Below are 13,032 nucleotides of genomic sequence, written 5' to 3'. Positions count from 1 at the left end.
GGCTGCAGATTCACACTGTGGCTGTCTGACTGGCAGCTGACTCTTCTGATATTCAAAAGCTGGGTTTTGTGTCTAACGCCTTATGAACTGCAGCCCAACGTGGTAAATGGGTGTCCCTCCAAACCCAGGAGATGAAAGCACAGTGTGGGAACAGTCGCCTTTTAGGTGTACATAAAACACTGGAGTTGCTGACTCTGGAAAAGCCCGAGTCATGTGAGCAGTTTGTTCTGTCCATGCTTAATTTTAACCCTTCATTGAAAGCCAAATATTACGCTTTTATTGTAAATCTTCCACCTCAACTGGTTTTGAACCTTATTTGGATAAACAGGGCTGAAGTGTTTGAAAGCGTATTTGACGTTTAACTCCCATCAAACCAGTTACAAATCTAGTCTGGCCAATCACTATGGAGAGTTTTATTGGTGGTTTTGTTTTGTTTGATTTTGTTTGTTTGTTTTATTTTAAACTGCAATCAAAATGATCTCAGCCATTTCCAGCTAGACACAGGGCAGAAACGAATCTACCAGACTGACATGAAAACAGCTCTAACTTCTCTTTTTCAAATGAATTTTATCTTCTAATTGTTTGTTTACTCCCTAACTCCTCAAAGCAATTTGAGAGCATGTATTAAGCCTGTGCCCTGTCTTTAAGACTGCAGTCTTACTGCAACAGGGCCAGAAGTTATGGGCACATAACCTGCTTAGAGATCCTTCAGCTCCTCAGGAAATCTCTTATTGGAAGGGCTTAACGAAGACAATCTGATTGCAGGGCCTGGGGCCGTGTCAGACCATCAAACACAGAAGACAAAGGCCCTGAGCAGTGTGAGGGGAGCCTGTATTAACTCAGTGATTAAGGACAAATGGAGGATCTGAATTTGGAGAATGGTGCCACTGCTGACTGCACCCACTTGTGGAGCAGGGGGGACCAGGGGAACCTGCTTGCCAAGGGCAGAGCTTCAGCAGCACTTAGGGAGCACTGTGAGCCCTGATGGCGAACAAACCGGCGGTGCTATGAGTGCTATTCTTGGCAGTCAGAGCTCAGAGGGCCTCTTCTGCTGACTGAGTTCTAGGTGATGCCATCACAGTACTTTTTAATGGGCTCCTTCTGTCGGATGGGGAACAACCCCTTTTCCCAGCCTGCTCAGTCAGGCTGCAAGCACAGCTCAGCCCTCCTGCCTTTTACTGTGGTAGAAAAGTTTGTTTTTGCTTTGGCTTTTCCTGATGCATTTCTATAAAGGTGTCTTCTATGAGGACGGCTTTGTTTACTTCCTAATTTCATGCCGCTTATGACTGTACCCACGCGCTCCAAGTGTGTTTGCTGACTGACAGTCCAGGTGTGTTTAAAGTAATCAAGCTCTGTGCGGACAGGCTCGCTCCGTGTTTGTGCAGCCTCTTCTAGGGCCCCCAGCTGCTGCTCCAGTACAAACACCCTGCCCTGCACTGTGCCCTGTGCTGGGTTTCACATGGACCCATGTGCTCTTTCATGTGTGTTACTGACTTAAAAAAAAAAAAAGTCCTTAGACTTTAATCCTTAGGTTTATTTCAAAGATTACAAAGGCAAATCTGGTTTATAGCGAGAGATTTGCCCGATTCCTTGTGCTTTGTGGATGAATGGAGCAGCAGATGGAGTGGGGGGGAGGACTAAGGACCCCTTGGCTCCCTCTTCTTGCTTGCTTGACCCTACTTCTGTGCTGCTGCACAAAGTATTTCTTTTGAGCTGTGCAGAACAAGAAATGGGGTCAGTACAGACCTCTGCTTGGGCATTATCTTCTGTTACAAACTTCCACGATTTAAAAGCTGTTTTCTTCTCCTTGCTCCTTTTATTGGGCTATACATTGCTACACAGCCATAGTTTCATGCCTTGGAAGGTGTGAAATCCCCTGTGCAGTGCCTGCAGATAGGAATGACAGAGGTGTGAATAAAACAAACTGCAGACTCTGGAAGCAAAAAGCCTCCAAAAAATCCAGCTGCACCCTCAAGCCATGGACAACAGCTGGGACTTCTGAGACCTGCTGTGCAAACAGGTGCTGGAAAGTCCCCCCACAGCCCTCACTACACTGAACTCCCCACTGTTGGCGGAGAATGCTGTCAGATGGCTCTTGCCAACAGCAGGGTGCCCAGGTGGGTCCCACACAGCTCAGTGGCAGCCGCACCTCATCATATCAGGGAGCCTTATCAGGCACAAGCACAGTGCCAGGACAGGAGCGGTGCTGTGGGAACCGCCGTGCCCCAGCTGCAGCCTGCCCTCACAGCCAGGTGAGCTCCCGGCCTGCTTTGGTGCCTGCAGCTGCAGCCACTGCTTGTGGAGGAGCCAGGTGAGGCCCTGGCCATAGAATGCCTTTCCACCACGGTTTGCATCACATTGTGGCTTCAAATCCTCCCCAGCACACACCAAGGGAGAGATCTGGGGCTGCCAGACAATGGCTCCAGACAATGGCTCCAAACGATCCCAGCTCTCTGCCAGGGAATATTCAGAAAACCTATCCTGTTTTGATACCAACTGTCTCATGTTGGATCAAAGCAAAGGCAAGAACAGAGCTTGGTCTCCCACTGTTGCTTTAGCTTCAGGCCAGTTTCACCAGAAGCTGGGTGAGCGTCTCCATCCTGGCAGTGGGGCCGGCCGCTGCAGCTCCCTGTTTTGTAGTGGCTTTTGGGTGCTGCCTGCATCTTGCTACGCATCAAGGCCGTGTGCTGCTTGCTTTGCTCTTCTCCCCTGCTACTGGGCTGGACAGAGGCACCCGAGCACACTTGTCCGGGCTCCGTGCTTGCCTTGCCCTCCCCGTTCCGTGGTGTGCCACGTCCCCGTGCTGCAGCCACCTCCCGGCTCCTGCTGTCTAGGCTGCTGGCTGGAGGTGGCTGCCCTCACCCCTCGCCCCGGGCAGAAAGCCAGCACTGGGGCTGCGATGTCCCCCTCACCCACTTGGGACAGCACAGAGGATGCCGAGTCCTCCTTGCACGTTTCAGGGAACCCCGCCACGGCTTTGGCCTTATCCAGAACTGGGTGATGGGAGAACGTGGATGGTCGGACGTGTCCTGGGGAAGGAGATGCGGCAGCGTGCCCGTAGGCCGCTGGGGAGAGGCGGTGCTACGAGGAGGGGGCAACCCCGGGTCCGTCCCCGGGGCCAGCGGCGGCGGGCCGGCACAGGCAGCCTGGGGTGGCCGATCCCTGCAGCACAGCTCAGCAGAAGTGCCGCCTCGCGGACACCGAGAGCGGGGCGGTACCGAAGCGGCTGTCCGGGAAGCGATCCTCGGCAGCACAGCCCGCAGCGCCCGTCTGTCGCAGGTCGCCGACAGCTCGACGGCGAGTGGCCTTCGCTTCACCCTCGCAGGGCGTCGTACCCATTAACGGGTCCCCTTACCCCCTGGCACCCCTTGGGCACCCATAGGTGCCACAGCTCCGGAGCTGCCAAGGAGACCGCTCTCCCCCTCCCCCCCACCCTCTTGGCACTCAGCCGGTCCTCTGCCCTGGAGCACGGCAGCGCGACAAGCCCCGGCCCCGGCCCCTTTTTCTTCCTCCTCCTCCCCTCCCGGGTCAGCCCAAAAATAGCCCTCCCGTAAGCATCCCTCCCCACCCTCGCCGCCCTCTCACGGCCGCTCCGACGTCACTCCTTCCACCGCGCTGAGCTCAGCCGCTGTTTGCATACCGCTCCGCGCGCCCAATGGGCTCCGAGGCGCCGCTGCCGCCCCCCCGCGCGGCGGTACTTAACGGCGGAGCGGAGCGGGCGGCGGCACTGCGAGCTGAGCCGGGCAGCGCCGCGCGTAGCCGAGCGGGCAGGCACCCGGCAGGCACCCACCCACCGTCAGCCGTTCCCCACCAGCCATGAGCCAGCGCCGTGGGCCCCCCCCGCGGGCCGACATGCTGCCCGAGATCGCCGCCGCCGTCGGTTTCGTCTCTGGGCTGCTGAGGACGCGGGGCTGCGTCAGCGAGCAGCAGCTGCAGGTCTTCAGCGGAGCGCTGCGGGAGGCGCTCGCAGGTGAGGGGGGCGGGGAGGGCTCGCCGAGGAATCGCAGCGTGATTCGGGTCGAAGGGACTTTAGCCGTCGTGGAACTGTGAAATCGCCGCGTGGTTGCGTTGGAAGGGACCTTACGCCTACTCCCAGCCCCATCCCCTGCCGTGAGCTGAGTGCCCCCTTCCCCCCCCGCCAGTTCAGAATCCCATCCCTGGCCTTGGGCACCTCCAAGGATGGGGCTGAGGCTTCGCGGTCCCTGCGGGGGAGGCCCGGAGCGAGCGGAGCCCACCTCCATCCGGTCCTCGGCACCTTTTGTCGAGGCCAGAAGCTTCCGTGTCACTCCCGGGGCCGGGACTCCCCTGCCGGTTGCTGCTCGCATCCTTCTCCACTACCCGGCTGTGCCCCCCTCGGTGTGGGCACCCACTTATGTCCCTGTGGGCACCTACCCGTGTGTCTGTGGTACTTGAGCCCTACAGCTGTCTGTCTGTCCCGTGTGGAGGGCTCTGTGCCCTCAGCACCCTCTCTGGGGGTTGCCCTGGGGGACCCAAAGCCGGGTTCTGTGCCCTGTCCCTGACAGGTGAAGATCCACCCTGTGTCCTGTGGGGTGGTGCGAGGCTTTCCTCCCAGCGCAGCCTTGGTGCTATCAGCCCAAAGGAGGGCACTTGTCTGCTGCTCTGCCAAGATAAGGGGCAGCAGTGTGCCCTAAATGATCCATCTGCCACTCCCTGACCTCCCTGGTTTTGTTGCTGGTGATACTGTATCTCCCTCAGTCCCAGGGTGAGGAGGCTTTGGGGTGCTCCCATGGCACTACTGGGGCTTTCCAGGACCTGAAGAGCTGTGTTCTGCCTTGGGTTCTGCAAGTGGCAGCTGTGCAGCTGAGCACTCTGCTCTGGAGCTGCTGTGACAGAGGTGGCTGAAGCAGGACATGGTTTCTTCCGCCTGCATTGAGATGTGGGACCCCTCGGGACTGCAGTGAGATGCAGACCTTGCTGCTGCACGCCTGCTCACCATGCTTCCCTTCTCACTTTCCTTGCAGAGCACTACAAACACCACTGGTTTCCCGAGAAACCGTTCAAAGGCTCTGGGTACCGCTGCATCCGGATCAATCACAAAATGGACCCCATTATCAGTAAGGCAGCTAGCCAAATCGGACTCAGCCTCCCGCAGCTCTACCAGCTCCTGCCCAGCGAGCTCACACTCTGGGTGGACCCCTATGAGGTCTCGTACCGCATTGGTGAGGATGGCTCCATCTGTGTCTTGTATGAAGCGACAGCAGCCAAGCCTGTGAGCTCCTATGGGATGCTTACCTGTAAGAACCAGATGATGTTAGGTCGCACCAGCCCTTCGAAGAACTACATCATGACTGTCTCCAGCTAAATACTCCTCTTGTCCTTACACTGCCAAGACATGGGCTACTGTATACCTCACCTGAGGATCTATTTTTAAAATGAAGAGCTATTTATATTTTTTAAGAAAATCCAAGAAAATCAAAATTAAAATATCAGGCGCTGCTTCAGACAGAAGCAGTGTTCTTAGGTGCCTTTTTTTTTTTTTAAAGCTGTTGCAGTCTTGAGGTTTTTATTACAAAGCTGATATCTACCTAATTAGTGTTGGATGGCAATTTTGGTGAGCTGGCTTGCTCACTGGGCAGCTTGGAATGAAGGAAGAGGGGGAGGAGGCCAGCTGGGAAGTGTGGCTGGTGACAGGACCTGAGTGTCACCTCATCTCCATCCTGGTACCCAGCAGTGCTGCAGTGTCACTAAGCATTGCAGTGCTGTTAAGGAAGGGATGAGCGAGTTACTGCATTTCCTTCACTAGCTCATGCCCAAGCTGGTGTGATCTCTCTGGGGATGGTGTTTGGTAACCTCAAGGGCTGGGTGGTGCTGGGAACCCTGGAATTCCTGTGCAGTGGAGGTTCCCAATACTGTAAATGCTGTGGTGGCACCCAGTGCTGTTTGTTCCTGGTGCTGCCCAGCACCTGGCTGTCGCCACAGCTTGCTGCTTGCTGGAAGGGCTGCTCCAGGCTCTGAAACCAGCACTGAGCTGTGAGGCCTTTCTGCTCCATCGGGTTCAGACATCAGCCCGTGTCCTGCAGCTGCATCCCTTCTTGTGTGTAAAAGTTGCCTAATCCAATGCTGATACTGCTCTGCATCACTTCTCTGGAAGAGCTGAAGCAACTCACCTTGTGCCCTAGAAGTTGGTGTGTAAGTTCCCCTCTTGCCCTCTCTCTTTAAATTTAAAAGTATTGGGAGATTCTTCCCCTATGCTTGTGGCTGCCTGGGGTTGGTGTCTATGTTGCTTTTAAATTCACATCTTTTCCTCCCTCCCCTCCTCCCCTGGGTGCTCAGCTTGTGGCTGAGCCTTGGAGCTGTCTCAGCTGAGATCTCAAAGGGGCAGTGTCTGGTTCTGTTTTCTTGGTACCTGCTTTGCACAATGCCTGGCCCTTCACCTCTTGAAGCAGAGCTCCTCTCACTGTCCCGCTGGTAGTTTGTGTGCAGGGAGGCTTGCCTGAGTGGTGTTCAGGTGTTTGGCCCTCTGGCTTCTGCAGGTGAGGGGGGAACCAAAAGAGCTGCCCCAAACACTGCCTGCTGGGGAGTGAGCCTTCACCAGCATGAGATCCACTGCCTTAGGAACCAGCTGGTGCTCCTCCAATGATCCCAGTAGAAGTGATGAGGAAATTCAGGGCATTGACGTGGCCTGTTCTAATGTAACTTCCTCAGATCTGTTTTGCAGAACACTTACTCTAACCTTCCTCCTTCCTGAGCTAGCAGCTGACTGGCATCCCGGAGTTGCTCTTTCCCAGCCTTGGGTTCAAGTTCTCAGACAATTGTGCAATATATTTCAAAACCATGGATGCTCTGGGAGAGGAAGGAAGCCTCCTGTCTGCTGCTTGGCTTTTTTTTTAATAATTGAAAACAAAGAAGTGCAGCTCCCCAACTCTGACTATTACTTTTGTAGGAAAATTTACAGATTCCTGTAGTAGTTTCAAATCATGATTTCCTGAACTGGAAAACCAGCGTTTTGATTAAAAGTCAAGTGGTGTTACTTTGTCCTTGAGCAGTACGAGGCGGTGGCTCTGGAGTTGCATCACTTCAGTTCCTCACAGCAGCAAAGCAGAAGCTGAACTGAAATGCTGGGACTTTTCCCCTGGTGCAGTAGGTGACATCACTAAGAGGGGAGCACTTGGGAACTTCCAAAAAAACAAGTTCCCTTTCCAGCAGAGAGAGGATCAGGATGCTTCAGATCTGCTCATGTGGGAACTGCAGTGTGCTCAGGACAAATGCTGCGTTTGCTTTGGCCCTTGTGGCTGGGTGTGGGCTTCCCTGGGCTTTAATGTCTGCCTCCCTGTTACTGTTCCCTCCTCTTAGCAGAAAAGAACTTCAGAGGATCAGCCCACACCAAAGGAACATGCTGTTGTTGCACTTACTGTGCTCCTGCTTCTAGCACAAAAGCAGCCACGTCCCATTCCTTGTCCCTGGCGTGGAGGAGCCTCACATTCAAGTGTCTTGTTAGCTTCAAGCCCAATCAAATTCAGGTGCAACCCCTTCCTCTTGTAGCTGGTTCCTTGTAAAAGCTGTGAATTACTGTGCTGTTGCCTTCTTGCCTACAAGCCTGAATGGTGTGTTTTCAGAAGGTGTTTGGGGCTGGGGGGGTTTCTCTCACTGTTTAAACAAAGCTGGACTGTTGACCGGGACCTGCTTTTTTATTGGGTGGATGTGGTGGGAAGTTTGTAAGCTACACATGGAGGAAGAAATGGATGGTTACTAATTGTACAGTAGTGTTTTTATATACGGAGTGTACAGATCCTTATGCTTTTGTTACTTTAATAAAAATGTAGCAGTGTTGCTGAGCCTTGTTTCCTTGCTGGGCTGACGATGGGGGGTGGACTGCAGCCTCCATCCCACCCTGTGACCATGCAGTGCTGCTGGGGTTTGGTTAGAGTGGGGACTGCTTCTCTCCTCTCACAGAGGAGGTTTAGAAAAACCGGCTTACTCAATGTGCTGGCTGAGCACAGCCCCGTAGAGCTGGGGGCTGGGCTGTGGGGCTGGGCCTGATGAGTAACATGGGGCTGTGGGGTGCTGCCCTTCTCCATGGGGCTGCCTTGGCTTGTCCCATAGAGGCAGTTGGGGGGCTGAGTGCAGAGCATGAAGGGCATAGAGCTGCCTGCCAGGTCTCTTACTCAATGCTAGAACCACTGTTCACCTTGGAAAAGAGCAGGTAATGACCTGAGCCAGGCATGGGCAGTTCCTGGGTATCTGGAGGTACCACCCTGCTCCCTTCCTGCCCTCCTTCCAGGGGTGGCTGAGTCAGCAGGAGGAAGGCTGAGGGATCAGAGGATCGCAATGTCCGGGCAATGCTTAGGGCTGTTACAACAAAGGCACCTGGGGCTGATTCATGGGAGATCCTGTTTCAGTTGTGCCCAGGCTGGTGACTGCAGCTTGTTCACTGTGTGGCTTGTGTGCTTCATCTTTCCTCTTCATGATGACCTTATTTAGGGGCACTGAGCTAAGCCAGCTTACGTAGGTGCTAGCTTTGGTCCTAAACTTGCCAAAAGTCTTTGGACTGTGGCACTGCTACCCCCAGCTGCTCCCTGGTGGCTTCCAGAGAAGTGATGCTGGTGTGGGCACTGGCTTGGGAACAGAGCCATGTCCCCCTCCTGCTTTTATCCTGCCTGGAAAACAACTGGTGTGTCGGTTTTGGTGCTCTGTCAAGGCCACTCCTTTTTGAACTCATCCCTTCATTAGTTTCAGTAAGCACACCCAAATTGCTGCTGTTTGTGAAACAGGGCTGTTAGGGAGGAATGGGATCCGTTGGTTGCTGATTACATTGGAGTCATGTGGGTTCAAAGGCACAGAGTGGTGGGCTGGTGCCCATTTGCTGTGTACATGATCCGGGGGGGCAGCACAGCCCGTGACCCCGCTGTGCCCATGGGTTCTGTCTGGGTTCTTGCAGGGCTGCAGCCACCACCATTTGAGTCCCCACAAGCAGAGCTGTGATGGCCCAAAACTGAAGTGCTCTCAGCCTGGATAAAAACACAGCTCTCACGTAGAGGAGTGTTCAGTGAGGAGTCAGCACTATGGCACAGCCGCCAGGTCTGCCCACTGGCTTTCTCGTAGGTGACTCATCTCCTATTTTTATTTTGCTCATCATTCTCCTTCTGGTCGGATCGTGGTCCCTCAGGATCAGCTCTGGGGTGTGGGGAGGGGTGCAGGGTGACACCCCAGGACCAGCTCAGGACAGACTGGAAGTAAATAAAGGCACAACCGCTGCTCCCCACCTCCTGTTACCATCTTGACACTCTTTCTGCCAAGCTTTTTGCTGGATTCCTGATGGGATTTTATTATTATTATTATTATTATTTTAATTTGGATGTTTCTGCTGGAAGTGTTTGATTCAAGGAGCCCAGGTTGGTCGGTTCCCCCTACCACCAGCAATTGGCGTGTTGCACAAACCAGCATTCATCCCCGACGTGTCCTGGGCCGGAGCACTGCCCGATGCCCTTTGCTCTGCCCACCTGTCCTTCCTGCTGGGTTGGGGCTGTCTGCTGGAAAAATGCCATTTGTGCAAAGTCCAAATCAGCTGCGGAAAATGTCCTGACCTGAAGGCAGTGACCACTGCGGACAGACTCCGTGAAGATATTTTGCTCAATTCATGACAAAATATTATTGGATTTTTGTGTGTTTGTTTTGCACTCTTTCCAGGGGTCCCTTTAGCAGAAGCTGAGCATTTCTCACTTCTAACTTACCAGAAAAGCAACATCAGCAGAAGTGAAACCCAGCCTCCACCCGCCCCAGCACATGGCGTGGGGTCGGACTCCTCCAGGTGCTTCCTGCCCGGGCTTTGCCACTGGGACGGGAGCGGGGACCTCGGCTCAGCTGAGGCCAATCAGCACTGCGTGGGTGCCTGTATCTGGGGCAATCCAGCAGCTCTGCCCCAGCCCTGGGGATGGGAGGGGATGCCCAGGGCACGCCGTCACCTGCGGTGTGCGCAGCTCAAACCATCTTCCCAGGATCTGCCAGAGCTGGAGAAACTGCGCTCACGTGGCCCAGCAACGGGACGGTGCTTTGTGTGGTTGGAGGGGCTGCAGCAGCACCAGCTCCAGCGAACCCACATCTTGTGCTGCGTGTGAATTCCTGCTGGTTTCTGCCCTCGCCAGGGCTGGCAGAGCAGATCCTGCTGGGAGGCCGTGCTCCCCACCTGCCCTCTGTCCTGACAGACCTTTCCTCCCTTCCCCTCACACCATTTGCAGAGCAGAGCCTGAGCTCCCTGCAGCCCTGACCCTAAGCCTGTGTGTCCCCACCAGCCCTACAGACACCAGCACAGAGAAGATCACCCCTTTCCAATCCCTGGTAAAAACAGGGTAATGGGATCCTGGGGGCTCCCCAGCCACCCTCCCACTGTGTCTCCTGGGGCCTTGACAAATGCGCAGGCGGCACTGAGCTGCTTTTTTTGTTTTCCACTGCACATCCCATGGGGAGAACCATCCCTGTCTCCATCCCCATTTCAGTCCCCATTCCTGCCCTATCCCCATCCCATCTCTATCCTATCCCTGTCCCCATTCCTGTCCCTGTCCCCACCCCCATCCCTGTCTCCATTCCTATACCATGCCATCCCCATTCCTGTCTCTGTCCCCATTCCAGCCCCTCCATGACAGCGGCTGCTGAGCTCCAATGCTCTCATTTATGACCTGTTGGGGGATAAAGGGGCTTATTGGCAACAGTGAGCAACTGGTGTGCAGGGACAACTGCTGCCATCTGTCTGTTGGGGGGGGTGGGGGAGTTGCAGCTGGGACCAGGTTTTGTTTCTCTTTCATGCACCACTGAACTTTGCACCTTTTGTTTTCCAAGAGAAGGGCTGGGAGCGCTGGGGAGAAAAGCAGCTCCCCACACCGTGCAGGTCAGGGCAGAGCTTGCTGCTTTGCATGCTGTTCTTATTAAATATTCTAATAGTAATTATTGTTATTTGAGGAGTCTGTTGGCACTGGGCAACCTGGTCCTGAACTCTTTTGTCCTCCACTCTGTGAGCTGGGAGGAATGCAGTGTCCCAGCACATTGTGGGGCATGAACCATAGGGACAGTGCTATGCCCTGATGTCCCTGGAGATGCTGTGCCACTGTCCCTGAGGGCTGTGCCCTACTCCCGTTCCCAAAGCACACCAAGGGACTGAAGTAGTGGGGACATGGTGCCTGGCTGGCCCTGGGATGGGAGCATCACCACTTCCCACAGGTCATTGTCTGGGATGCTGAGCCCCTAAAGGACTCTGCCAGGTGGAGGTTCAGAGCCATGTGAGTAATGTTGGGCTTTCTCTGTGCTCCGTTACCCACTGAATGAGCTGGGATTGGTGACACACTGCGTGCAGCACTGCTCCTCCGGGACACACCAGGAAACGCCTTATGGAAACTGCAACAATGCCCCTGAGCCCGCGCTGTCCCCCGGCTCCCAGCTGCCAGATGAAGGGTGAGGCCCATTTTCCCTCTGACAATACCCTTTTACCCGGGAGTTTGTGTCTATTATAGCCCCAGATAAAACAGGGAAGGGGAAGGACCGAGCTGAAGCAGAGCAGCTGCCCTTGCTGACGGGTTGGTGGCTTTGTTGTGAGCTAAAGGCCGCATCCAGGCTGGGACAGCTGCTGGGGTGCTACTCTCCTAGAGAGGGATTGGGACCCTCCTCCCCCAGGGATGGCTCTGAGAGGGAACGGCACACTTACAAATCCCCGAGAAGCAGAGCGGGGCAGGGCTGTGCCCCCCTGATCCCAGCAGTCAGGAAGGAGCAGCAGGACCCCTGGCAGGGCCAGCCCTCGCAGCTTTAAGGCTGGCACTTGGGGCTGCAGCACGGCTCTGGGTGCGTTGTGCCTTTAGAAGCAGAGACAAAACCCAGCTTGATATTTACAGCACGTGCAGAGGGAGCGCGGGGCGCGCGGGGCTGTGGGACAGATGGCGAGTGGAACAAAAGGGGAGGCAAGAATGGGAGCCGAACAGATTGGGAATTTCTTGCCCTTCCCTCTGTCCCAGGGTTCTGCAATGCGGGGGCACTGGGCTGCCCAGCAGCCCCCAAAACTTTCACACTGACTGCTGCCTGAGCATTGAAACCCCACATCCCGAATCTTCAGCCCTGGTGTGGAGGAGTGGGAGCTGGGTAGTCTCCAATCCTCATTCTCCTCCATAATGTGGGACCACGCAGAGATTGGGGTCTGGTTGATCTCTGCTGGGAACACACTGGTCCCCCCCCTTGGCATGTTTTCCCTCTACCTCTGCAATTTTCTTTATCTCTTCCCAGCAATGTCGCAGCTGCCGTGGCCCGAATCCATGTGGTTTATTAATAATCAACCTTTATTGCTGCCCGTCTGCAGACAGCCGTGTGTGGGACTCAGTCCTTTTGTCCTCAGCATCAGTGTGAGAAATGAGGCACCGCAGAAATCAGAAAAAAGCAGAAATCCCGATGGCTCTGTCTGCACTGACACATCCTAACATCACAACAATAAAGGTTTTAGGTTAAGGCTGGGGAGAATGGAGCAATGCTGAAGGACGGGGTGTGTATGCTGTGCCCAGCACTCGTGTCCTGGGAGTGGCTTTGGGTCACAGGTGTCCTTTGCTTCATTCTCATCTGTGTCCCCAGAGGGTAAAATCTGAGATGGTGCTGTTGAAACATAAATCCCGTGGAGAAATGTGGTGGTAAAGGGCTGTTTGTAAGCGCCCTGGGTAGGTCTGAGCTAAGGGATGCTTCAAAAGGGGGGAGGCAGGGGGGTAGGGGAGAGAGGAGTAGGAAGAAAGGAGGCTAAGAAAATGTGGGAAAAGATGTTGAAAACTGGGGACTTTGGGAGCTGAAATGTGAGGGGGTTTGGGGGGACTGTGGAGAAGCCCTGCCCGTCCTTGTGGGAGCTGCTGGTCGTGGTGTGCGGTGCCCCACAAAGCCACGGGGACACCTCGGGGGAGGGGGGGGGGGGGGGGCAGCGGAGTCGCTTTCAGTTGCTTTGGGGTTTTCCCCTCCTTTATGGCTCTTAGTGAGTCCGGTCAAAACCCCGCGCCCCTCCTCCCCGGGGGGACACCGCTGCGGCCCCGGACACCGCTCCTCCCAGCAACAGGAGGA

General features: G+C 55.1%; 1 protein-coding gene across 1 annotated transcript; it reads left to right on the top strand.

The window, feature by feature from the left end:
* The first annotated feature begins 3,714 nt into the window (after positions 1 to 3,714).
* BTG2 (BTG anti-proliferation factor 2) lies at positions 3,715 to 7,791 on the top strand. The gene is made up of 2 exons (XM_031605899.2): positions 3,715 to 3,970; positions 4,983 to 7,791. The coding sequence occupies exons 1-2, from the start codon at positions 3,817 to 3,819 to the stop codon at positions 5,321 to 5,323; spliced, it is 495 nt and encodes a 164-aa protein (XP_031461759.1). The 5' UTR covers positions 3,715 to 3,816; the 3' UTR covers positions 5,324 to 7,791.
* The last annotated feature ends 5,241 nt before the right edge of the window (positions 7,792 to 13,032 follow it).

Source organism: Phasianus colchicus, chromosome 25, assembly GCF_987193195.1.
Source record: "Phasianus colchicus chromosome 25, bPhaCol1.hap1.1, whole genome shotgun sequence".
NCBI classification, from domain to species: Eukaryota; Metazoa; Chordata; class Aves; order Galliformes; family Phasianidae; genus Phasianus; species Phasianus colchicus.
Note: the sequence above shows the minus strand (reverse complement) of the source record. Positions and strands in the feature narration are given on the sequence as shown.

Coding starts and splice junctions, on each gene's coding strand:
- BTG2 (XM_031605899.2), top strand. CDS start 3,817: ATGAGCCAGCGCCGTGGGCCCCCCCCGCGGGCCGACATGCTGCCCGAG. Junction 3,971..4,982: donor GCTGCGGGAGGCGCTCGCAG/GTGAGGGGGGCG, acceptor CTTTCCTTGCAG/AGCACTACAAACACCACTGG.